We start from the raw sequence: 27,545 nt of genomic DNA on the forward strand, positions 1-27,545 counted from the left end.
AGCTTTATGACATGGCGCCTGTTCCTTCTAAAAGTCCCATCAGAAGATGCTACACTGTGGTCAGAAAGGGATGGAGATGGTCAGCATCTATTCTTAGGTAGACTTTGGTGTTGGAATCATGCTCCAGTGGTACTAAGGGGTCCAAAGTGTGCTAAGAGAATATCCCTGTGGCAGTTTCCCCCCGACTGAAATCCCACACAAGGACCCCGAAATCTGGGTTTGGTAGGCTTTCGTAGCGCCTGACCAAAATTCAAACAATTAAGCTGAAATGGAACCACCTGGGCCAAGGGAGGGGTCAGGTCATATATGAATGTTGGTTCATGACAGAGAGAGGAGTCTGTGTTTCAGAGCATGTGCTGTCAAATAAAACAACAGGCATTTTTTTCATCCTCACAAACCTCTGGAGTGGTTTTTATTGTTTTGCATTGAACCTGTCGGTCTCACTCCAGAGCGGGGCGTGACAATCCCCCACACCATGACACCACCACCACCAGCCTAAACTATTGATACAAGACAGGATGGATCCATGCTTTGCTGATGTTGATGCCAAATTCTGACCCTACCATCAGAAATGGAGACTCCTCAGACCAGACACGGTTTTTCAATCTTCTGTTGCCCAATTTTGGTCTCTGTAAACCCTAGAGATGGTTGTGGGTAAAAATCCCAGTAGATCAGCAGTTTCTGAAATGCTCAGACCAGTCAGTCTGACACCAGCAACCATGCCACGTTCAATGTCACTTCAATCACCTTTCTTCCTCATTCTGATGCTCGATTTTGAGCTGCAGCAGATCATCTTGACCATGTCTACATGCCTAGATGCTTTGAGTTGCTGTCATGATTGGCTTATTATTAATTTGTAATAACGAGCATTTGGACAGCTGTGCCTAACTGTCCAGTGGCCAGCGGGTGTACATCTGATGTTAGTAATAAACAGATTTTGACCATCTCCAAATTACCACTTTGTGTTGAAAAGTCTCTGAACTTCAAGCCTGTGAAGAACAGATAGATCCGCTGGTGCAGCCAGTCTCCATTTTAAGCAACAGTTTTTCTGTGCAGTTTACAACACTGTTTGTCATCTCTGCAGTGAAAACTACATATATGTTTCATTCTAGATCACAGGATTGATATCTAGATGACAAATTTGCATTTTCACTGTGTACTCTGCTTACTTCTTTAAACATTTTTTTTAACCAGCTGGGTTTAAAAATAAATCTTTTAAATAATATAAAACAATACACATCAAGATACTTTGGAACTGAAATATAGATAAAATTAGACTTTTTGACCTAGAGTTCAACAGAAAAACTGTTTGAAACCAGCCTCAAGTGGTCATTTGGAAATCTGTAACATTTAAATATCTCCTGATAGTTATAAGGTATGGATCTGTTTGCCACTTAATTTTATATCCCACTTTATTTATGCAAAAAACTCAACTTCTTCTGTTGTTGATATCAAGTCTGTGTACAGTTTGTTGCAGCCCTGCTTTGATTACGGAACAAAATCTGAGCAAATCCTGTAAAGTTGCTGCCAGTGAGAACTGGTAACATTGGGAGAAAAGAAATATTTTCTTTAAGCCAGTTGTGAACAAAAAATGTTTAATGAACTAAAGAGTTTTGCACCGGCAAGAGCTCAGGATAAAAGCTCCTACGTAAAAATCATGGAGGGGTCTGACATTTTCATTTTAGCTGCATGTTCACTGTGAGAGACATCATCTAAAAAACACATTGCATTATTTTTTTAAAAAACAATTTATCTGTATGCTACAGTTGCAAATAAGTATTTGAACACCTGAGAAAATCAATATTACTATGTGGTGCAACAGCCTTTGTTTGTGAATCTACAGGTCAAATGTTTCCTGTAGTTTTTACCAGGTTTGCACACACCAGGAGGGTTTTTGGCCCACTCCTCCACACGGATCTTCTCTAGATCAGTCAAGTTTGTGGCCTGAAAACTATGAGCAAACAGGCACTTAATAATAATCACAACAACAATAAAAACACATTCAGAAGATCATCTACGCTGCAGCTTTGTTTGTTTACAACAGAACTCACTATTTCTTCTACTAGCGTCATTATTTCATAGAGCTCTGCGCATGTCCAAGTGATTTATTCTGATGGAAAGTGTGGCGTATGTCAACGTTTGTTATAATCCAATGACGTTTATCTGCACCCATGTACACAGTTCAATTCTAATCAATAACTAATTCAATTCTAATCTGATCTTTGCTCCGATCAAAGACTTTTGAACATGTAACCACAGGTACTGTTAGCCATTTTCAAGAGCTGCTGGCTGATAAACGCAAAAAAAACAAAAACGTTTAGCCTTACAATTCGATGAAACAGCAACAAACACTGCTTCCATTTATTGTTTATGGACGTTTTGACATGACAAAGGCATTTGTGAGGACCTAAATATTTATTTTAGATTCTAAAAACATCCTAATACAATTATTCATTATTAATATGTTGACCCATTTACTTTTATTTTTAGGATTTTTAGGAATAAAAACAGGCAAATGTTTCTCTTTTGTTTTCTTCAATTTTCTAAAAAACTATGTTAATAAAATGATTGATTATCTGATCTGTGTTTTCTTTCTTGTTTGTTTTCTTTTATGATATTAAGAATCCATTGTTTTGCAGAGATATACTTTTAACTTGAGGAGCTTGACGAATGATATTAATAATAGTTGCAGCAGAAAGTCATTGGGGGGTCATGGCAGTTCTTCATAGGTGGGGCATAAGACAAAATAATCAAGAAACACAGCTTTAAAGTAACTCTAAATTATATCAAGCGTTAAAATACATCTAATTTAGTTCATGCATGAATCTAAACACAAACACTTCTTTAATTCATTCATTTATCTTTTTAGTTCTGGCTTTTTATCATTTAATTATTTTTTTTAAAGTATTTATGCCTTTATATCATAAATCTTTAGGAACACGGGTATTTTATATACATGAACACCTAAAAAGATGTTTCCTTCTGTAAACAAATCCTGACATAATTCTGCAGAGGTTTTTTTTCTGTTTTCTGTTCATAAGTGAACTGTGGGTCTGATCAGAAAGAGTTTTTCCTGCTGTCGGTGAACACGGTGAAGGTCAAATGCGTGCTTGTGCTGCAGGATCATGGCTGCTAACATGGGGTCCATGCGCATCCTCATCAAGGGAGGAAAGGTGGTCAACGATGACTTCACCCAGGAAGCAGACGTTTACATCGAGAACGGCATCATTCAGCAGGTGAGCTACATCCACACCACAACCTTTTTCAGCCCAAATGTTGTAGAGAAAAGACACGGGATCCAAAGCAACTCCAGCTATAGGTGTGTTGTCATGGAAAATAGGAACCATCTTATATTGACTGTATGAGAGAACTGGACTGAGTTATTGTGATGTCACTCACACCAAATGACATCAGTTCCAATGCAATTAAGCCAAGTTTGTTGGCTTTTTTTGGGCATCCCTGTCATGTTGGAACCAGGAATTAAGTCAATTTTTTTATGGCAACCACTCTCTCCAATCAGGAGTAAGCTTGATGGAAGGCCACACCCCATCTATTGAAAGCAGGGTTGGAAGAATCTGTCAATCAAAAGTTTCAAATGTTGACCACCTACTTTTATCGAGGGATCTGACTGGTCAGTTTATAACTAAAATTACTTTCACTACAGAAACAAATGTCAAGAAAAAAATGGGGATTATCAAGAAAATGTTAATAAAGATATCAGACCAATAATATTTATTCTGACCAACAGAATGACTGAGTAACAGCAGTTTATTTCTCTATAGAAGTCTATGGGATTTTGGCTTCTTGGAACCAGCAGGTACTTCCTGTCTGGAACGTGAGGGGGGAGGGGTCACTTAGTCCAGTTCTCATATACAGTCAATGGGTGCAATAAATCTTGACCTCAGGATCAAAGGTTCGGGACAAGAAACTATTTCTTTTCAGAGGTTGAGATGGAGCTGAGCAGGAACTTGATGGTGCTGTGGATTCCTCAGATGAGGATCTCACTGACTTTAGAAATGGATGTGCCATTGGGTCATTAGACTCTAACCAGTCTTTTATTAGGAATCTTGGGGTCATTTTAGATTGTCATTTTAAATTTGACAAACAAGTTAGTGCAGTGGTCCAGTCCAGCTTTTATCATCTGAGATTAATCAGTAAAGTGAAGCCATATCTCCCCCATGACACCCTGGAAAGGGTTGTTCATGCATTCATCTTTTCCAGACTGGACTATTGTAACTCCCTTTATTCCGGGATCGACCAGTCTCTCCTCCACCGTCTTCAGCTGGTCCAGAACTCCGCTGCCCGACTTCTAACGGGGACCAGACGGCGTGATCATATCACACCAATACTGCGCTCTCTGCACTGGCTGCCTGTTTCTTATAGAATTGATTTTAAAATCTTACTCTTGGTTTTTAAATGTTTAAATGGTCTGGCACCTCCTTATCTTTCTGAGCTCCTGCAGAGCCATTGTCCTCGTAGAGCTCTGCGATCTGTAGACCAGATGCTCTTAGAGGTTCCAAGGACTCGACTGGTGACCAAGGGGGACAGAGCGTTTTCAGTGGTTGCTCCCAAACTCTGGAATCGTCTCCCCCTGTCTATGAGATCTGCCAGATCCTTAAACGATTTTAAATCTCTGCTAAAAACTCATCTTTTTACATTGGCTTTTAACACCAGAGAGAATGATAATTAGACAGTTTTTTTTTTTTTTTTTTTTTTTTTTTTTTTTGTGTGTTTTCTTTTATTGATGATTTTATTATCATTTTACTGTGTTTCTTTGAATTTTACCTATGGTTTTAGTGTAGTTATACGTGTGCAGCACTTTGGATGTCTGGAAGATGTGAAAGTGCTATACAAATAAAGATTTGATTGATTGATTGATTGATGAGGTGATATGGATGAGGAACTTCAGCAAAGGTTGGAAAGGTCCAAGGGAAGATCCGGTTTGGAGCTAGAAGCAAATGAGAGGATAGTCCAAAATAAAAATGGAGTTCCAAGAGAGACAGGGGAGGAGATCCAAGAGGAGGAATCTGTTGGTCCAAGGCCTCATAGTTGATGCAGAGATAATGATAGGGGTTAATCGGAAACTGATTCCAAAAAGCATTAGAGCAAAAGCTTCACAGAAGCTTCAGCCAGAAAAATCTAACAACTTCCTTTTGGAGTCAGAGAGAAGCAGCCGATGAGAGGATGAGGATGGATTGCAGGAAGAGATGAAGGCAGAGGAAGGAAAGGAGTAAGAACAATTGAAGTGTGAGTGTCGCTCCATCAGCAGGTCTTTTAACATCACCAGTTAACCTGAAGGTGTCTTTGTTTCCAAATCCAGCACCATTATTCTGTCTTCAGATTTCACAGAATCAGTAATGAATATGTCAAAACAAATGAAAACACATCTTAATTAAAGAAAATTAATTGTGAATTGATTTACACTGAACTGATGTGATCAGAGGTCCTGCGGCCCGCTTTCAGTGTCAGGTGCAGCCGTCCAGTGGCAGCTTGTTTTGGGCAGCTTAAACCTTGTGTTATCCTAGGCACTTTAACATTGGGAGTTGGGTCATCTGGACCCCACTAGACAGTGCGCTGAACCTTTTTCCTTCAATGATTTGTGATCTTCACTGGTGTCCATGGATTACATGAAATCTTTCCACCTTTATCCACCTTTGTCATGGTAGGGAGAACACGTCAATGTAAGGGTGGGGTCATCTAAGATAGCACAAGGGTTAACAATGCTGCACATGTTTCCAGAGTTCAAAGATCTGAACTTTGGGGAAAAATTCTCTTCTTGTCAACCAATCAGGAACTCAGCTTTTGCTCGTTACGTGTAGATGATGTAATCAGAGACACAGAAGTAGCGCTGAAAGCCGTCATTCAGCTGCAGCTCCTGCAGTAAGACGGTGAAGCTCACCGTCCTGGGAGAGTCTCAGATGATGTCATGAACCCAGACATGGAGACGTGGTCACTGATGCTTTGTAGAGCTCTTCCAAATAAATAAACCTGATCTCTCAGCATCATTCATATCTCCCATGTATTGTAAATGGGACTTACAGTCAATCCTTCAATGTACCGATAAAACTTTAGACGGTAGCTCCTCCCACACACCCAGAGCAACAGGTTTCAGGTCAAGCGTGGAGCAGAGAATTTGCCGCACGTCAAAAAGGAGGCGGCAGACGCACATTTGGTGTGAATGCAGCATAACTGAATTAAGGTGAATCCATTTGACTAAAGTGCAGTGAACTAATCTGAACTGGACTGGAATGATGAAGACAATGGTACATTCAATCAAGAAGCATGTTTTTGGACTGTGGGAGGAAACCCACACATGCACAAGGAGAACATGCAGACCCCACGCAGAGAGAACCCAGCTGGGATTTGAACCAGGACCTGCTTGCTGTGAGGCAAGAACGCTAATCAATAAAGTATTTCTGATTCTGATAATCGCTGTTTTACTGTACAGCCAAATATTTGCTTTTTTTTACCCTTTTTTTTGCCTTTAGTGACTTATTGATAGGTGGTTCAAAAGCAAAAAGCTGCACATTTGTCAGAGCATGTTTGAAGCAATGAAGGATTAGAAGCATTAAAGAAGAGGCGGTGCCATCATCAAAGGGTGTTTGTGTCACCCGCTGCAGGTCGGAAAGGAGCTCATGATACCCGGCGGGGCTAAGGTGATCGACGCGTCCGGGAAACTGGTGCTGCCGGGCGGGATTGACACCAGCGTGCACCTGCAGCAGACCTTCATGAACGCCAGCATCCAGGACGACTTCTACAACGGGACCAAGGTACTTAGCACCCACACATTTTCCTGCACATGCTTGGATGGATGGCGTGCGTGTGATTGAAGGCATCTGAAGCACAAGGACAGCCGTCACGCTCAGACTCACCGTCGTCTTGGCATTTAGGACAAAAACAAAGACATTTTTGTGCACTTTCTGTTTTCACATCCAAACCCTGTTGCAGGGACCTTCCTCATCTAGATTAGTGAATGAAACCAACGTGGAATTGCTGTCAAACTCCGCCCACCTCCCCTCACTGCCCCGACGACCACCTCTAGCTCTCAGCGTGGAAACGCCTCTCTGTATGAGAGCGCAGGCCCACATGTGATCCCTCAGCCATTGTGTCGTCCCCACGCTGAGCACGCTACCATGGAAACGACTCAATGAAACCCAAAACTGTCGGTCTCTACAATCCCCTCCTGCTTTCTTGAACCACTCCTCCTTTTTTTGGGTACATCTCAGCTTTCTCCTCAGTCTGCAGGCTTGAGGATTCAGGCTGTGGCAGTGTGATATAGCAAACACTGAGTAAAGCAAAATGAGACAATTATATGTAGACAATCATGAGTTTAAAGACGACTTTATTTAGAAAAAAAATGGGTTTTAGTTAGGTAACAACTAGAGAGAACTTTCTCTCTGAACTGATGCTTTTTTAACCCATCGGGACGATCAGCATGTATGTCGCTTGTGCTTCGTTGTGACAAGGCATCGCACCAGTTACAAATAGTCCACATTTTGTTTTAAAAAAAACAATTGAAACAGAAAAAATCAAAAGAATAAAGTACTTAAAGCTTCGAAGTGTGCAAAAACCAACGCACGCCGTGTTAGCCTTCGGCGAAGTGCGTTAATTTCTGAAAATACACACTTTGTCTTCTTGTTTGAAATGCGAGGGGGGAGGTATCCCTCAATCCAAGTCTTATATGCAGCCAGTGGTGGCATCTATCATAGACTACATGAGTTCAATAAACAGACACTAGAGGAGGGGAAGGGGTGATGGAGGAAGGGGTGATGGAGGAAGGGGTGATGGAGGAAAGGGTGATGGAGGAAAGGGTGATGGAGGAAAGGTGTTCCTCCGTAATGTGAGGTGTTGTGAGTGCAGCTGATAGAAGCTGATCAGAGAGCTGTAGCGCTAATCTGTCTGACACTGACAGCCCCCGGCGGAGTCCAGCATACAGAGGCCCTCTCATCCCCTCACATCATTCATGCCTCTCAGCCCCCCCCCCCCCCCCTGCATTCAGTGAATATGTGACACAGTTTTCCTCGACCTTTTCCTTGTCTGTTTTTTTTCATACTGAAATGCCGACACAGATAAACACGCTGGTTCCATCTCTCCTCTGGCCGCCTCCCCCTTTTCCATTGTGTACGGATTATTTCCACAGCAGATCGCATGGGGGGTTTGTTAAAACTCTTGATTTTTTTTATTTTGTTACTATTTATTATTCATTATAAAAATAAATGAGGAATAGGGTTGAGTCAGCTTTGAGTCATCACTCAGGATGATTTTAGTAGCCTGCTTTTATTGACTGAAATTGCCCACTTTGTAAGGCACTAAATGACATGTTTACTGCATAAAAATGACCCTCAAAGAGGTTTTCACTGAAAACTAACTGGGCTGAAAGGACAATTTAATGTTGGTTAAAAGTTACAAAATTATACAGTACGTCAAATTCATTAGGGTAAAAGTAGCTGAAAAAATTGAAAATCATTTATCAATGGAAATCTGATTATACTGGACAAAAGTGTTAATTAATAAAACAGGAGCTATGTTTGATCATCTAAAGCTTTTTGTGTCTCTGTAATCACCAGTTGGAGAAAAAACGAACTTTTTAAAATGTCAATAAATAACAGCTTTTAAATCAGTCCAACTAGTAAAGGATAGGAAAACATTTGCAAAGCATACATTTTATTTTAAAAATATTCTCAAAGTAAATATGAAAGGGAATTAAAAGCTTTGGGACTGATTGAAAAGGTGAACTGAATTGTTAAACCAGTTTACATGCCTTAAAAAATATGATAGCTGGCACTGATTAGAAATAAACAACATAAAATCCCACTCAATCAGAATGGTGTTTTTGGTGTTTTTAACATGTTTTCTCATAATGGAGGTCATTTATAAAGAAAATTAAGCTTAAAACTGCATTTCTGTAAACAGCAGGTTTGCATCAAATTCATAATATTTATTTTCTGCATTTATTTTTTTATTATTTCCTTAATATTAAATCTATTGTTGCTGTGTTGAAATTTTAATTTGTAAAAATAAAAAGTTGAAATGTGCCTTATAGCTTTGAGCTGATCCTGCATTAAGGGAAATCCCATTCTGAGTAAATTTCCTTCAGTAAATCATTTTTGTTTTCTATTCAAGTTGCAGCAGTAAAAAAAGGTCATTTAAATGTAAGCAGAAGGTTTAGTTTTTCTAGATTTCATAATTCCATATTTTTAAAGAAGTTAAATTATTGATGAATCTTTGGTGACAGGATGCAAGAAAATAAAATGTTTGTGTACAGATGGAAAAGAAATAACTTTAACTTTGTATTTTTCATTATTTATTAACTTATCAGCTTTTTTTTCCATGTTTTCCTTTCATTCCCTCCTTTTTTCCAAAGCAAAGACATGCAGTAAAATGTTATTCAAGGGATGGGGCAGAAAGTCCGACCCCCCCCCCCCCCCCCCCCCCCCCATGGAAACTCATATATTTACATTAAGTGACAGTGATCAATGAGGCTTCTGTTTTCACATAGGGCACTTTCGGAGACGCGTTTTCCTGCTGATGCTGCAGATCATCCTGTCTCGTTGCCATGGTTACAGGAAACCTGAGACACCAGCATCCCCACCCCCATCAGTGACACAATCGGAGCAGATCTTTAAAACCAGACACATTGTATTTAGATTGAGGACTTCGTTTAACAGCAGCAACACTTCTTTATAGATTGTATTTCTAAGTACAATGCTTTTATTTAAGCATTTAGTATACAGCCACGCCTTAAGTTGGTCTTGTGGTTGACACAGTTAAATGAAAAATAAACAATGACTTCATGGTTTCAGTGTGAATAAACAAGATTATTGTTGTTCAGTTCAATAATGGCAGCAGCTCTTATAGAAAATTCATTGTCACCGAACAATCGCTGGCTGTGTTTTCCTACAGCGTTGTTCTTCTTTTCTAATCAGCCCTTTCTTTCTCCTGCCCTTCCTCCTTTCTTCCATCCTCGTCCCTTAGGCGGCTCTGATGGGTGGTACCACCATGGTGATGGCTCTGGTGCTTCCCGAACAACACTGCTCCCTGCTGGACGCCTACGAAAAGTGCCGCGCTCTGGCCGACGCCAAGACGTGCTGCGACTACTCTCTGCACGTCGGGGTGACCTGGTGGGGGCCGAAGGTAGAAGCCTGATTGGGAGTTTTTTTTTTTTCTATGTGTGGAGTGAGTTGTGTGTTGACCTGGATTAAACCCATCAGGAAGTGGGTTAATGCACATGCTCAGTGGGCGCATTATGCAGATCCTATGAGTCTCATTCCGCCCTTCGGCTTGATCATCTGAACTCTGTCGTGGCCGTGTGCACGTGCCTCATCTAACATCATATGAGCTGACAGCCTGACATGATATGATTCAGCTAACAGGGAATTTTTATGGAGGCCATTAAAAAGTATCTTTACATTCTGAACCATAAATATATTTTTTTTTAAATGTTCTGTTTCGAGAAGTGTTTTTGTGAGATCATATTTTTATTATTTTTCCAATAAATTTGACACGCCGGTTTATAGTTTTTGCTTTAGTTTGGTTAAAAGCTTTCCCTTAAAACTAGAGCAAATTATTGGTGAAGCAGTGGTCCCCAACCCCCGGGCCGCGGACCGGTACCAGTCCGTGGGTCATTTGGTACCGGGCCGCACAGAAAGAATAAACAACTTACATGACTTCCGTTTAATTTATTTCGGAATCTGAAAGATGTTTTATTTGGAAAAATTGCCCGATTCTCTGTTCCATCCGTCTATGTCACTCGTGCTTTTTTCGCTCATGTGATAAGTTACCTCTAAAATAAAGCCCAGGAGCTCGCAAAATGAGTAAATAACAAACGTCTTTGGAAAGTTTATTTGCTAAGGGGAAAAGGCCTAGCCAGGAGACAAAGAGGAGCCTTCCACTTCCAAAAAATTAAGCTACATTTGATTGACAGATCTTCTTTTTTTCACCATGAGTGTGGGAGGGGGATAGGATGATCAGACCCTTTGTGATGTACTATGACCTGCCTGCCAAAATAAAAGCTTAAAGTTCGCATTGCTATGTCTCTGTTCCTCCCTCATCGTAGCTTTCTTACAAAAATTGTCCGCCACATCTTTAAAGACCGGTCCGTCTAAACTTAGGATGACGTCATACCGGTCCACGGCGTTAAAATGTTGGGGACCACCGTTCTAAAGAACATCATTTGTGACCGTTTGAAGAGCAGATGAATCGTGAAAATATATGAGAGCACAGAATAAGAGGTGGATGTTGTGGAGCAGCAAGGATCAGTGAGGAGGACGTGAGGAAAAAGAGGATGAAGAGTGGAGAGGCAGTTGGTTCTGACAACCGAACTGTGGATGTTTGGAAGAAGGGAGCAGATTCTGACTGTTTACCAAGTTCTCTGAGAGTGAGAAAACGTCTGAGGAGAATAGAAGCGCTCTGGTGTCCGTTTTTAGGTAGAAGGTAGCAAAAGTGTAAAAACCACAGAGGAAGAAATCTGATGGGTCACTCAATGAAGTTAGGGAAAGGGAAGTAAAAGCTAGACTGAGGTCAGAAATGACTATTTATGAGCAGCAGTTTGGATTCATGCAGAGAAAGAGAACGACAGATGCAAATTTTGCTTTGAGGAAGTTTCTGAAGGAGAACAGAGAAGGGAATTTGTAGATCTAGAGAAAGTCAATGAAAGGAGAGGAGAGGAGAGGAGATGAGGTGACAGAAAAGAATGTTGGAGTTGTTCAGGACATGAATGAGAGCTGGAAGTCAGAGGTGAGATGTTCTGTAGGTGTAACAGAGGAGGTGGGACTACCCCCGAGGATCAGTTCCTCCTGTGGTGATGGGCTGACAGATGAGGTTCGTTTATACTTTATTTTTCCCACAATGTGGAAATTCTTCTCCGCATTTGACCCATCCGGGGAGCGGGAATAACGCTACTGGGTTAAGGGTCCTTAGGTAAGACCCTCACTGAGTGATGTTAATTGCTCGCCATTGATGTGGTAATTGCCCCCAGTGCCATTGCTCATTCCCCTCCGGGAATCGAACCCTGGATTCCTGCATGGTAGCCTCTCACCTTACCAACCGAGCTACCCAGCTGTTAGACAGGAATGTCTGTGATGACGCTGTGACCTGTAGTGAGAGCAGGCAGCAGTTGGAGGAACAAACAGGAGAGGTGGAGGTTTGCTCTGCTAAGGAGAAGAATGAAGGTCAGCTGCAGGAAGACGAGACTGTAGACGACATGGCGTCTGACATCAGTGGCTGGAAGAAATTGATCCTTAACCTAACCACAACCCAAAAGTGTTCAGAACTGTAGTAAAATTGTTATTGCAGCTTAAAACGGGAAAACCCGTAACTGTTAGGGTCGCAAGTATTTTCTGAGCGATACAGTGGTACTTCCAGTTCGGTTTGAGATCTTCAGGTTCTGGACATTGATGTCTGCAGCCAGGTCTTCCTGAAGTCAGAGTATCTGTGTGTAAATGAGAAGAAGTCAAGTGAGATTTGGGAGCAGAGGTGGAGAGGAGGGAGGACTTAAGAACAGCCCAGGTCAGCAGTGTTGGAACGAGATGAAGAGGCGTGTACAAGCACAGTAGGACAGGGCGCGGATCCTTGTTAAAATCCATTATTTACTTATTGATTTTGGTCTTACCTAGAAAGGAATATAAAAAAAAAGAATTGTATTTTCACCAATAGTTTTAGAGCAATTGTTTTGTAATAACTTTTTATATTAAAACTTGAAATGTGTTTCATTAAAAATATACCGTACAACTTGTGACAATGCATGGACGTTGTGTTAAAAATGTATCACTGTGCAGATCTCCTATGTACTTGTTTTGACTGTAAAAAAGGAATTTTGTGACTGTAAATTTTAGAAAGTAAATACCTGACGCTGCTTACGAAGCTGATGTTTTGGTATCACCTGTGTGTCAGTCTACATCTGTAAACTATCCATAAAATAATGATGTTTGAACAGGTTCATAATGAGATGGAGACCCTGGTCCGGGAGCATGGAGTGAACTCCTTTCAGATGTATATGGCCTACAAAGACATGATGATGCTGCGTGATTCCGAGCTCTATCAGACGCTGCAGACATGCAAGGACATCGGCGCCATCGCTCGAGTCCACGCGGAGAACGGAGAGCTGGTGGCAGAGGTGTGCAGCAGAGACGCACTTTTATTCAGCAGGACGGACGTTTAGCGCCAATGGTTGGCAAAATCAAAATCTTGCTGTCTAATATTTATTAGAACCAAGCCAAATTTCAAAGAGAAGCTTGCTTTAGCCGACAATAGCTCATAGAAATTGCTGGGTTAACTGTCCAAGATTTGCCCCCCACCTTTGCTGTTCAGTAGCTAGATAGGCTCCAGCATCCCTGAATGGTAATAAAGCAATATCTGGAAATGTGGCATAAAATAATTCAGAGGAAGCAAAGTGCAGAAGCTGGCTAATGCTAAACATTTTTGATTTGATTTGATTTTTTGATTTGATTTGATTTGAAATGGTTTATTTTAAGCAATCAAATAAGAATAATACTCAAAAACAATACAATCATCAGTTATACATTCATGCAATGACAAATCAAACTTAGGATAATTAGACATATTAATAAATATTGCTTGAAAGGGAGTGGAAGGAAGCGAACTTATATAATCCCACCCCGTTATACCGTAAACCATTATACTACATGATTTATCATAACTTTTATCAGACAGTATTAAGAATCTTGAAGTATCAGTAAAGCACATGACAAAGATTAAGTACTTAAATTATTATGTAAAAAATAACAATATCAGAAATCAACATGGCAAATGCAGATCAGTTAGCTAAAATATATGCAGATTATGTTACTTATAAAAGTCATGTATGTGATTAATAAAAATAATGCTATATCAGCAAAATAGACATAAAACTGTTTCAAAAATCTTCATAGCAAAAATTGATCAAGTATCAAAAGTTAAAATATGTGCAAAATTATGTTACACTAGGAAAAATCATGAATTAATTTTTCCATTTTTGGAGCAAGTGAAGTAATATCATTAGAAATCAATCAATTTAGCCATTTTAAATAATTGATTAAGCATTTTTTAATAATAAGGTAATGCTGTGAAATAAATAAAAAAGGGTCTATATTCTGTCAAATGAACAAGTTTGGTATTCCTTCTTCTGCTGATTAACAGCCGTTCTTCTGGAAACAGAGTTTATAGTTCTTGTTATGTCTGCAGACATTAGATTAAGGTCCAATATCCTTCTTCAGCTTGAACACTACTGACATTACTGAACTTGTAAATATTTCAGAGTTGTTCAAACCAGTGTTGTATTAGAAATATGACTTTGCCACTCACATAACGTCACCTTTTACAAATTAAGGTTGACGTAAATTCCCAAACCAAAAATTTACATATTTTCACGAATTCTTCAACATCTGGTCTTTACATCAGTTCATAAAAATAGGTCTTTTGGAGAAATCAACGTCCATCTATCCCTGCAGGGAGGGTTTTTTTGTGTTGTGGGTGTATCACCTGCCTCTTTTAATGGGCCTTACTAAATATCATGGGTAGCCTAAATGGGCTATAAAATATGGACTAAAATATTGGCATTTTTTGATATTTTCATATTTTATTACCTTTTTACATAAAATTTGGAAGAATTTGAGATTTTAATTTGGTACACAAATATGATATTCTCACAGGTAAAGATTCCCCCCAACTGCTTATAACAAAGCATTAAACCGTGCTGATAATACAGGTGTAGAAAACCTAAAGGTTTTATAAATTGATATTTATAGATTGAGTTTTCAACATTTACAATTCTGTAGATTCAGTTGTTGCCATTGTGTACTACTACAGTATTGCTAAGACAACTCCACAAACTGAGACAAATCTGGGTTTAGTCTGAAGAAAAAGTTCTCCAAAAAATATGTTCTAGAATGAACATGACAGTTTTTTTTATTTTGGCTATAAACATTAGAATCACAATTAAAACACCACTGGGAACGATTTGAGAATAGATCAGAAGATGAGCAGAAAGCAACTTTAAGTTTTGTTCTTTCATGTTTATCTCCTTTCAGTATTTTATTAAGAATCAACATTATCTTCTTTTCTTTTTAGGGGGCCAAAGAAGCTCTGGATTTAGGCATAAGCGGACCAGAGGGAATAGAGATCAGTCGACCAGAAGAGGTATCTTTACTGCTCAGTTCATGACCTATGAATATTGATTTAAAATACTACAGGAAGTACATTAACATTTTTTTTCTTACTTTACCTCAGCTTGAATCTGAAGCCACACACAGAGCCATCACCATCGCCAACCGGGTAAACAACGACCAAATGCTAACACTCTGTCTGAAGCTATGTACAAGCAGAGAAACTAACTGGTTACTGGTTTATGTCTGACTCCAGGCCCGCTGTCCCATCTACCTTGTGAATGTCTCCAGTGTGTCTGCTGGAGACATGGTTGCTGCTGCTAAGATGCAAGGTGGACAGCTTTTATGTGCAGAAAAAAAAAGTATCAAGGTTTGCAAAAACGTTATAAACTGTCTTCTGTTGTGTCCAGATAAGGTAGTCTATGCTGAGACCACAGTGGCTCATGCAGTGCTCAGTGGGATGCAGTATTACCACCAGGACTGGGCTCATTCTGCCGCCCATGTCATCGTCCCTCCTCTCCGCCTCGACCCAAACACCCCCGGCTACCTCATGGGCCTGCTGGCAAAGTATGTCTGCTGCATCCGTGTCAGAATCCTGAACTCAAATGTTTTACAAACACATCTCATTTGTTTCCAGTGACACGCTTAGCGTTGTGGCATCAGAGCACCGTCCCTTTAACACCAAGCAGAGGGCTCTGGGCAAAGAGGATTTTACAAAGATCCCTCATGGAGTGGCTGGAGTCCAGGACAGGATGAGTGTCATTTGGGAGAGGGGAGTGGTACGTGCACACACACACTCACAACCCTCAAAATTGTTTGATTTTAGTGTCATTTGAAAAGATTTCAGGGTTTTCTTCATGTTTTTGCACAGAAGCATAGAGTTAATAAAAATGGGTCATTAAATTGGGCCATTATTAGTCCCTGTGGACATTTTGTAACAATTTTAGCACAAACGGATTAGAAATATGAAATTAAAAAAGCACACAATTTAAAATATCTCAAACAGCTTTTGCATCTTTTACAATTAGAGACCCTTGGAAATGTGTTTGCTGTGTGACTTTCTTCATTTTAACAAAAACAAATAATATTAAAACAAGCACATAACCTAAAAATAGAGCCCCCCCCCCCCCCCCATCCTTTCGACCCCACCCCTTCACTGGTGGTGAAACACTGGGAAACAGGCTGAGCTCAAAAGAATTTGGTTGGTGGAAACGTTAATAGTTGGGACATCTTCCTCTGTGAAAAGCTGCATAGACAGCGGATGAGGCATCACAGGCGGGGCAGGCGGGGGCCCAGCAACACCACAGCAAGGCAGCGATGCTGGTCCTCTTCTAGAGCTACAGCGGCTGAACAACTCATGCTCACGAACTCATGCTCTGAACATAACCTGGTCTGGACCAGGTTTAGTTGAAGGTTGTTTTCAGAGAGGTGAAGCAGCATGGCGTGTCCATTTGAAGATGATTTAGTGGATGAAGAAGCTCAGATAATACTTCTTCCACCATGAGAGGGTGATAAGACCACATATGGATGTTTGAAGGATAAACTTTTTTACTTTAATCTAACTTAATTATTTTTTTTCAGTTAAGATAAATCATTTTTTTTGTTGTCATTTTAAAAATAACATGTAGTTTTCAGACAGTTATTTTACTTTCATTCAAATTAATTCATTTAAGTAGGTATAACAATCCCTTGCACCACAAGGGATTGTGGGATACCATTCCCTTTGCCTGTCTAGACGGATTTGGGTTTAAGTGTGGGTTTTTGACCAAATGTGTCTAGTTGTTTAGCTGTTTTACTGTATTTTGCCGAGTTATTTTATCCTACTTTGCTTAAGTTTCTGCACCATGAGTGAGAGGGAGGGAGAGGATGATGAGTTTATGTAGCAAGCCTACAGTCAAATGCTGTAAAGGCAATGTTAGAAAATTCCTAAATGAACGTATGCATGTAGTGCATATTGTTTTGTTCTTTTTATTGTTATAAAAATGAGTATATCTGCCGGCTCAAATTTAGACATATGAGAGTTCAAGAATTATAATTCATTAAGATGGAAAACATATTAATTCAATTGGAGTAATATGACATTTAGTTAGACAAATACATCAATTTGAGTTGTATAAACAATTATTGAGTTTTATAGACGTAAGAAATTAGGTTGAATACATTTAACTCAATTATTTGTTACCAATAGAAGTAATTCATTTATGTTGGCAAAATTGGATAAGTTATATATATATATATGCGTCACAAGGAAAATGGAAATAATATCAGAAACTCGTGCGTTTACTTTGTCTGTTCTTCTACTACAAGCAGAAATCTTTCTTTTGATGATGCAGCCGTATTACTTTTTTGATGGTCTTATAATCTTCATACGCCGTCATTAAAATCTCCAACTCAGTCTCACTGAAGTATAGCGCTCTCTTGTTTTGTTTCCATGGTGACTCCGGAAATCGGCGATCCATTGAGAATGTCCTTATGTACACGCCGTGCACGTGCATTAACCCAGGGTTACCAAGTCGTATCCGGTCTTTTGGAACCGACATACCCAGAGTAAGCAAGTTCAGCCGGATTTCAGCCAGAGTTCAGGTTTAAAGTCAGGGAAGTTTAAACATGCTTCCTGGAATACCCCCCTGGGGTTTCAAACTCTAATTACCCAGGGGCCTCTGGATGCAGAGTTTGGGTAAGGCTGGGCCACATCGTGGATTAAAAAATATTAAAACAATCCTCAAACGTCTTTATTAACATTTTAGATTTTTCTTTTGAACATGAAGCGTCCTAAACATGAAGGAAACACTGAACAAAGACTGAACGTGGATTTTCTTGCCTACTTTCTTCTACCAGAGACTTGGCAGTGCCTCTCCTCACATTTCTAAGCCACTTATGACTTGAGAAAAAAAGGAATTGAGATCCCAAATACTGCTTGAAGATCATAGTCAGTAAATCTGGGGAAAAGCTGGGAGATAATTCTCTCAAAGATTGTCCAAGCTTGCTTACTTTTCCACCCACCTTCCTCAGGTTTGCATTGAGGTCAGTGTTGCAGGTCAATGAGCTTCATCTAAAGCACAGGAGGAACATCTTGCACATCAAGGTGAAGGGTTCTGGGACTTGGAGCGCTAAAGAGCCGACAGCTGTTGGGCTGTTAATTACATGCCGTGCTGTTGTTGCAAATGTGAATTGCATGAAGCCGGTGTTGCTTCAAATTCACAGAACTCTTTAATTTTGAAAGGGTAAGGGAAGTTTGTTTTCACACTTCCCGCACAGTTATGCTCGGGACGGAGGTACAGGAGTGTGAAGTGCAGGACCACCAGACTCACAAGCTCTTTCTCCCCCTCTGCCATCAGTCTCCTTAACAGCTGACGGGAGTCTGGAACAACAAACTGCACCTCTGCACATCTTCATTGTTTATAATTGTTGTTCTTGCACATTTCCCTCATGTAAGTCTCCTTCCCCAATTAAATGGCTGCTTGACTTGGGCCGTGTGAATTTTTACAAGACAGCAAACATTCATTCTGGAATGATAGCATGTTGCTGCTTTGGTGTGAATTGGGGCTTAGCCTAGCATCAATCCATCAGCCCCATTGAGGGATGGTTGTGAAGCTGGCTGAGTGGGTCCACTCCCCTTGTGGACCACAATAATATTATTATGTCATATCAAAGGTTAGATAGATAGATAGATGACTTTGTTAATCCCACTATGGAGAAATTTCATTTTTCTGTGGCAGCAAAAACGACATTCAGAAATAATCTATATAATTTCCCATCAAAAAAAGGACATCAAAAATGACATTCATATTAAAGTATTAAAAATTATTATGACAATTATCATGAAAAATATTATTAAAAATACTATTAAAATTATTATCAAAAATGACATTCGTATTAAATAAATAAATAATAAATAAATACAGCTGCGAAAGTTTAGAAAACATGTGATCACCTGCAAAACATGTGATCAACTGTAAATAACATTTTTTTTTATACAAAAATAAGTAAGTGATAAAGTACACACCAAAATAAACAACCGTTCAGGAACAAAAAAACAATTGAAAAACAGCAACAACTGCTACAAAAGTAAATGAGCACCAAAAGGAACGTTCTGCAGGTCATTCTTAGCCCACGGGCCATGCATTGGTACCCAAACCTCTTCATTGTGAGCTACTGTCCTGCTTGTTTTGCAGCTAACCCTGCTCTAATATTTACTGCTCACCTGGATCAAGTGTGTTCAGACAATCAGAAACTGGGATCACTCAGTCCAGCTATTCAGTAATTACTGAAGCAGGGTTAGCTGGAAAACAAGTACGGCAGTGTTTTACGTGGATCAGGGTTGGTGATGCCTAGATCAACAATCTACTCCCTTAACATAACAATTTGTATCATATCTGATACATGCATTTCTGAGACCTTTATCTCAGCATGATCCAAACTTTCCATACCAATCCATTGGATATAAGTTGGTCCATGTTTTCTGTACTGTAGTTCATCATCATTCCACTAGGGGCAGTAGAGGAGCTTTTCCTGCTCATTTCAAAATGGCTGCCTTCGTGAAATTTCAAAAACCCTTTTTGGCGGGAAAGTTGTGCTAATTATCTCAACGTTATGATGAGAATAACTCATCTATTGTTATTCATTTTCGTAAATGACTTCTTGTTGCATAAAGATAATTCAAATTTGTTGATGTCAATTCTTCACAGTTACACCATGTTACAAATGTGTGGATCAAATTTGAGACAGTGGCTAAGTAAGGGAATTTTTTTCCATCTTAAATTAACATTGTTGTGAGCAAAAACTTACCAACTCACCCAATGCATCATAATTTACACTATCTGTAACTCATAAGAATAGGATAATGCAAAATTGCAAAAACGGGTTTAAAAAACATCTTAGTTCCAAATAAAATGTCATCTTCTGTTAATTTTTTGATACAGTGGTCTTAACAGGGTAAATCCCACAGAACCAGCTCAGGGTCTAACTGTTGTTCTAAATTCAAAATGGCACTGATGTTTGTGTTTCTATGTTTGTATTTTGTCTGTAGGTTACAGGAAAGATGGATGAGAACCGTTTTGTGGCCGTAACAAGCTCCAACGCAGCAAAGATCTACAACATGTACCCGCGCAAAGGCCGCATCATCCCCGGGGCGGATGCTGATGTAGTGGTCTGGGACCCCGATGCAACAAAGTGTGCAGTTACACCTAAACTCAAACCCTGGATTATAAATGCACAACCTTCTCATGCGATCCATTGTCTACATGCAGGACAATCTCTGTGACCACTCAAGTTCAAGGTGGTGACTTCAACCTGTACGAGGGGATGCGCTGCCACGGAGTTCCCCTGGTCACCATCAGCCGGGGGCGTTTGGTGTGTGAGAACAGCATGTTCATGTGCGCAGAGGGATCCGGAAAGTTTTACCCGTTGCACACTTTTCCTGACTACCTCTACAAGAAGATGGTCCAGAGAGAGAAGGTGAGGCCGCTGTCCTTACCTGTTTCTGGTCAGTCTTTGAAGAGCGAACGCTGAAATTGTTCTGGCAGGACTGCAGCACAGTCCCCTGCTGTGTCAGCTGAACTCCTCCAAACACACCCACCATGCTGTATCGAGCTGCTGTGAGCTGACAGTCTGCATAAAGAATTCAACTCTTGACTCTTTTGTTGGGGTTAAGACCCTAAACCCTGTTTATCAGGACGTGGAGCTGCAGTTCTATTTTTATGAGGCAAGAATATTTTCTTAACTCTATTATCCGTACAACATGTAACTTGTCTTTGCCTCAAAGTTTGACAGGTGACTCTTTATTCACAATCATCTGTTTTTCCATGCATTACTAGTTTTACGTCCAAAACTTGTCAAAATTGGAGCTAATTTGGACTAAATCTGGATTAAATTTAAAAAAAATTGTGACTCCTCTTCTAAGATTTGTTGACATTTCAAACTACATGGTTAACAAATCCTTGTAACTTTCTGATAAATTTTCTACTATTTTCAATCTTTGTTCTTTTCTTCGTGCGTCTCAGACTCAGTCTTACAAAGGGGTTGCCAGGGATCCCTATTCTGGTGATGTAGCCAAGGTTGCAAACACAATTAAAAGGGAGCTTGGCTTGGGACCCATTGATGGAGAGTCGTCCAACAAAGCTTCTGCTCGCATACACCAGGGAGTCAGAGATCTACACGAGTCGTCCTTCAGCCTCTCGGGTATTGTAGTAAAAAGCCATCAGGACTAATCCATTCTTTGTGTATTAATCTGTTGCAGTTCGAAAACATTTTCCTGTCTTCTCCTCTAGGCTCTCAGGTTGACGACCACATCCCGAAAAGGTCCTCAGCTCGGATCCTGGCCCCTCCCGGTGGCCGATCCAGTGGTATCTGGTAATCTTTGGTGCCGGAGCTTCAACCATCTAGTGTTTCTTAGGTTCTGAACAACCAAGAAAAACTGCACTGCTTTTTTAACCACAGGAGTAGAATCAAACTGGAATTAAGATCGAATTTGTGTGTTATTTGGGTGAACTCAAGGGCTACAGGAAATTTTAATCTCTTGATAAATTCAAGAGCTCGTCATCATCACGCTCTTGGGAAGAAGAGCAACCCAACCTGTGAGAGACAGAAACCAGTACAGTTTTTGATGGTTCAAACTGAAGTGATGTCGACTGGATTATTTAAAAAAAAAATGGTGAAACTGTAATTTCTTGCAAACTTTTCACACACCGACATGCGGTACACCGTAGCTTTAGCCTCATAGGAAGATGTGTGCGGGCTCTGTGATCAAACTTCCTGCTGCTCCATTTACCGTGTTTTTGTCCTTGGTGGACCAACTCAGCCTTGTGGTGATGAAATCCAAATGCTTCAAACACCGTCGGATCTTGTAGAACACACCGCTAATCCTCACACTTTCACTGGAATCCAAAATAAACAAGTGCACTGCAGATTTTTTGGGCTGGTTATTGTTTCAGAATAGATAAATGCTAATACCCGTCAACAAATTTCAGCGTTTACTTCTGGAAGGTAAAGTGGGGATGAAAAAAGGATCTATGTACTGAGAGGTAGCATAGCACCCCCAACACATCTGACATATTTTGGAAATTCTAAAAAAAATGTTTAAAAGATGTGGGAAACTGATTACCATCAAGTTGTACGTGAAAGATGTTTATAGACTGTACTCTAAGGACTTTATCAGACCAGGATAAGACTGGGAAATTCCTCCAGTTCAATTCCCAATAAACGTTACAGCTTCATTTGCTTTGATTATCTTTTTGTTATTAGTTTAATCAGCTACTTCATTGGGCTAGCATAACCTGGAATGAGCATTAAAGACTTGCAACTTCCTGATTCTCCTCATTACCTTTGGACATTTTCCAACTTTTGCTATAAATCTTTTTATTTTCTCACTATGCACATTTTGTCAGCAAAATACTGAACAAAAACAGATGGCTTATACTAACAGTATTCTTTCTGCTTTCCTTCTGTTTCGTTTGTTGGACCCACCAACCAAGCCAGGCGCAGTTCCCCCTAGAACCACTAGGGGCTGGTGTAGTTCTGTACCACTGAAATGGGCACAGTTTCAGTTGAATTTAAATTGTTCTTTTTTTCTGTTGTTAGACTTTACTGACTGAATTTTTATAAACTACTTTTTATGTTTTTCACACAACCTTTGATTGACAGGTGGTCATAAAGCGCTCAGCTTTCGAATTGCCTCTGTGGGCTTGTTCAAAAAGTTCTTCCACTTGCTTGTCATGCCCATTTGCTCAGTTTCTAACATTGACAGTAAAATAAGAACTGGATCGAACAGCCCCACCCCCTCGTGTTACAAACAGGAAGTACCCGCTCATCCCAAAAATCTAAAATCCCATAGACTTCTATAGACAAATAAACAGCTATTACTCAGTCATTCTATTGGTCAGAATAAACAGTCTTGCTCTGCGACCTGTTATTAACATGTTCTTGTTAATCCTCATTTTTTTCGTTATATTTTTGTTGTAGCACAAGTTAAACAAGTAATAAACTGACCAGTCAAGACAAGACGCCTCAATAAAAGTAGGTAGCTCCTAAGGCCGCTATCAGTGGTGGGGGTGTGGCCTTCTAACATGCTCACTACTGATTCGAGATAGAAAATGTAGACTGACCAATCACGACTTACTGAGGACGTCTGGTTCCAACATTCTGAAGGACATATGGCAGGAAAACGGCAATTGAGTTGACTTTATTTGATTGGAACCAGAAGCAAGGCATCTTCTATGGGTGACGTCCAGTTACATATCATACTGTCAATGGTTCTGAAACAGCATGGGGTTTGGTGACATCACAAGACAAGTGGTCACGTGATCACGCATTCTGTCCTCTTCTTTTGACCTTATGGCTCACTTTCTGATTCAGGCTGTAGACGAACCACTCTAGGAATGACCTGCAAAGGAAATGAGATTAACATTTGACCAGGGCCCCCCCCTCGTTCGGTCTGCATCGGAGTTTTACACTTGCTGTAATAAACAAGCCTTCCTCAGCGATCAAATCTCCATCTGGACCGAACGCTGCCTTCTAAAATGACACAGGAACTAGATAATCTGTTAAAAGATGAGCATTAACTGCCTTCATTGATAAATACGTGAGGCCTCACTGTGAACAAAAGATGGCTGTGTTTCTGTGTGGTCTGAAAAGTGAAACCGACTGTTGTTAAAGCACCAAGATTGAGCTGCACAGGTAGACAAGAAAACACAGATCCTTTCATTCCTGCCTACCAGTATTATATTTATTCATGACCTTTGTGTCCTGGTACTCTATATCCTTTGGGTGTTTTCTTGAAAGAATATACAGTATGTGCCAATGGGAATCCTCTGTGCCACACTTTCACCAATGCATGAAGGGCACCAAGCAGAGGAGAAGGCCACAGGTTCATAAAAACTGGTGCTGTTTTTCTAGAATTACATTGATGTTATTTCATTGTGGGACGGTTTTGTTGTTGCATTGAAGGCACTGTAACTCCTCAGTGGCTGTGTGTGTTTGTGGATTCTTGTTGTGTTGGACAGTGAACCTGTTGAATCTGTAAGTGGCTGCTTGTTTCTTACCACAATAACCGCAAATAAAAAAAATTGCAAAAGCAGAATATTTGTTGAGTCCATTTTTCTGCACTATATAATTACTTAACACCAGTAGAAAGGTTTTTGGGTAAAATACCTTTTGTAAATGATGACATCTGGCTGCCTGGGTCTCCCTGTGCCTTGAAAATACCGAGTTGTGTCAGGAAGTTGAACAACATCTAATTACATTAGAAAAGGCTTTTTTTCTCATTTGAATTAAGCATTTTAAAGAAAAATCTCTAAAAGGGGAAATGTTGCTTTTCCTTTGCCTTATTCATGACTTGTGCTCATTGACTCAAAGCCATTGATAGTCTACGAGAACTGGAGTGAGTGAGTGTGACATCACCCATTGAAAATGGTTTACCTCTGGCTCCAACCATCCAACTCCTTTTCATTTATTTTTTTGCCAAAAGGTCTCGCCGTTTGCCAGGCCACAGTTGAAAATAATCTTAATCTGTATTGCCTGGATAAATAAAGATTAAAATATCCATTTATCCATTTTCGTAACCCTTGTGCCATCCAAGGCACTTTAACGTTGGGTCATCTAGACCCACTAGCCCTTGTGCTATCCTAGGCACTTTACCATTGGGAGTTGGGTCATCTAGACCCACTAGACAGTGCTCTGAACCTTTTTTCTTCAATGATTTGTGATCTTCACTGGTGTCCATGGATTACATGAAATCTTTCCACCTTTATCCACCTTTTTCATGGTAGGGAGAACACGTCAGTGTGAGGGTGGGGTCATCTAAGATAGCACAAGGGTTAACCCGCTATACCCCTTTCAGGGTCATGGGGGTGTCAGAGCCTGTCCTGGCTACTGTTGGGCAAAGGCAGGATACACCCTAGAGAGGTCGCAATCACTTGCATAAACTCTCACATATACACAGCTAGAGACAATTTAGAAGAACCAATTAACGATGAAGCATGTTTTTGGACTGTGTCAGGAAGCCTGGGTAGCCAGAAAGAGCCCACTGAAGCATTGACAACAAGCAAATTCCATGCAGAAAGGTCCCAGCCAGGATATGAACCAGAGCATTGTCATTGTGAGGTGAGAGTGGTAACCTCTGCACCACCGTGCAACCCCAGGCTCCAGCTAAATAAAATCAATTCAGTCGCAATATTTTTCGCAATATGGATGTTGCCATGTTGGAACCAGACGACATGAGTAAGCAGTCTTTATTCACGTGTTTTAGTTTTGTTTATTTTACAGGGGCAGTGCATGTCGAAGCATTGCTGCAACGCGCCAGAATTACACCCATGGCTATTTTCCATCAGTAGTCCCCGGACATTTGTTAAAAATTGTCAACTTAAGAGCCCCAAAACATCAATTACATACATTAATGAAAAATGCAACGAAAATACAAATCAATGCTAATTTATAAATCCTATTTTTAAACATGATTATCATTTCTTTTTCTTCAGCCAGAGAGCCATAATGGAGGGATAAAAGAGTCACAGATGGCTGTGGAGCCCTATTGCAGAACCCTAAGTGCTTAACTTGTAACTTGTAATCCTTTTTTGTTTTATTTGCTTAAATTTTGATTAATTTATACATTTTTCCCTTGTGCTATCTTAGGCACTTTAACATTGGGAGTTGGGTCATCTAGACCCACTAGACAGTGCTCTGAACCTTTTTTCTTCAATGATTTGTGATCTTCACTGGTGTCCATGGATTACATGAAATCTTTCCACCTTTATCCACCTTTGTCATGGTAGGGAGAACATGTCAAAGTAAGGATGGGGTCATATGGACCCCATAGGATAGCACAAGGGTTAAACTAACAAAAGACAAATAATTGATACAGTCAGCATCATAAAAAATATAGAGAATATGGAGTAAAAACAGCTGCAACTATAACGTACGATATAACTCACCCTGTTTTCATTTTTTCGGTTTCTAAACAAACAAAGATAGGATTAGAATATTTAGAAATGATACATGAAGCGTAATCTTATTTTTCTCTTTGAATCAATCAATCGATCGATCATTCAATCAATCAATCAATTAATCAATGCACCTCTCATCAACATGCTGTATTACACAAGGTGCTTGATATAAAAGACATGTACTTAGTGGCCAATTTATCAGGCACACCTGTCAAAATGCTCGTTAATGCAACTGTCTAACCAGCCAATCACATGACAGCAACAATGCATTTAGGCGTGTAGACATGGTCCAGACAATCTGCTGCAGTTCAAACCGAGCATCAGAATGGAGAAGAAAGGTAACTGAAGTGACTTTGAATGTAGCATGGTTGTTGGTGCCAGACGGGCTGGTCTGAGGAAGTTTGAAATGTCTTGTTGATGTCAGAGGTCAGAGGAGAATAGCCAGACTGGTTCCAGCTGATAGAAAGACAACAGGAACTCAAAGAACCACTGGTTCCAACTGAGGTCTGCAGAAGAACATCTCTGGACACACAACACGTCCAACCTTGATGCAGATGAACTACAGCAGCAGAAGATCACACCAGGTGTCACCTCTGTCAGCTAAGAAAAGGAAACTGAGGCTATAATTCACACAGGATCACCAAAACTGGACAATAGAAGATTGGAAAAACATTGTCTCGTCTGATGAGTCTCCATTTCTGCTGCAACATTCAGACAGTAGGGTCAGAATTTGGCATCAACAACATGAAAGTATGGATCCATCCTGCCTTGTAGCAACCTTTTAGGCTGCTGTGGTGGGGGTGTAATGGTGTGGGGATATTTTCTTGGCACACTTAGGACCCTTTAGTACCAAGAGAGCATGGTTCCAACACCACAGCATACCTGAGTGTTGTCGTTGACCTTGTCCATTCCTTCATGACCACAGTGTACCATCTTCTGATGGCTACTTTCAGCACAAAAAGGCTCCATGTCATAAAGCTAGAATAATCTCAAACTGGTTTCTTGTACGTGAGAATGAGTTCTGGACTTAAATGACCTCCATTTCATTCACATGCAGCTCAGATAGACTTACAGAAAAAGAAGGGGGAGTCAGGGATGGGTAGTGGCAGTGAGGTCAGTTTAAAGGTGGGTGGTGAGTGGCAGTGGCATGTAGAGGCGGGCGGTGAACACCTGCGTTTCATACAATGCAGCTCGCGGCTTCAATTTATTATATTTGTTAGTTTGATTCAGTTGTCTACTGCATGCATAAATTAATTTAAACTGATTTGTAGAATACCGACATTGCAGAGAGAGCTTTTGGGTTTATAACGTGCTGTTTGTTATGATTAATTATTTTTTAGATGCATACATACATGCAAAAATTTGGGCTTTCATTCTTTCTGTTTATTTTTAATTCTGTTTTGTCTTTTTCCCCCCACTTCATTTGTTCTATTAAATTTCATTTAAAATCAAAATATAATGAAAATGTTGAATTTAGAAATAGAGAAGTTATAATAAAAAGGTTTTA

The 27,545-nt window shown here is 40.1% G+C and overlaps 1 protein-coding gene across 1 annotated transcript in view; it reads left to right on the forward strand.

The window, feature by feature from the left end:
* Positions 1-24,177, forward strand: part of dpysl5 (dihydropyrimidinase like 5) — a 37,907-nt gene extending 13,730 nt beyond the window's left edge. Inside the window, exons 2-14 of the mRNA XM_004083787.3 lie at positions 3,122-3,236; positions 6,621-6,770; positions 9,976-10,134; positions 12,935-13,114; positions 15,067-15,135; positions 15,226-15,270; positions 15,358-15,433; positions 15,512-15,668; positions 15,739-15,880; positions 20,131-20,273; positions 20,351-20,558; positions 21,104-21,281; positions 21,371-24,177. Coding sequence (XP_004083835.1) covers positions 3,126-3,236; positions 6,621-6,770; positions 9,976-10,134; positions 12,935-13,114; positions 15,067-15,135; positions 15,226-15,270; positions 15,358-15,433; positions 15,512-15,668; positions 15,739-15,880; positions 20,131-20,273; positions 20,351-20,558; positions 21,104-21,281; positions 21,371-21,456 — 1,704 coding nt within the window. The 5' untranslated portion in view covers positions 3,122-3,125 and the 3' untranslated portion in view covers positions 21,457-24,177. The remainder of the gene's footprint in view (positions 1-3,121; positions 3,237-6,620; positions 6,771-9,975; positions 10,135-12,934; positions 13,115-15,066; positions 15,136-15,225; positions 15,271-15,357; positions 15,434-15,511; positions 15,669-15,738; positions 15,881-20,130; positions 20,274-20,350; positions 20,559-21,103; positions 21,282-21,370) is intronic.
* The last annotated feature ends 3,368 nt before the right edge of the window (positions 24,178-27,545 follow it).

This window comes from Oryzias latipes, chromosome 24 (assembly GCF_002234675.1).
Source record: "Oryzias latipes chromosome 24, ASM223467v1".
In the NCBI taxonomy this organism is placed as follows: domain Eukaryota; kingdom Metazoa; phylum Chordata; class Actinopteri; order Beloniformes; family Adrianichthyidae; genus Oryzias; species Oryzias latipes.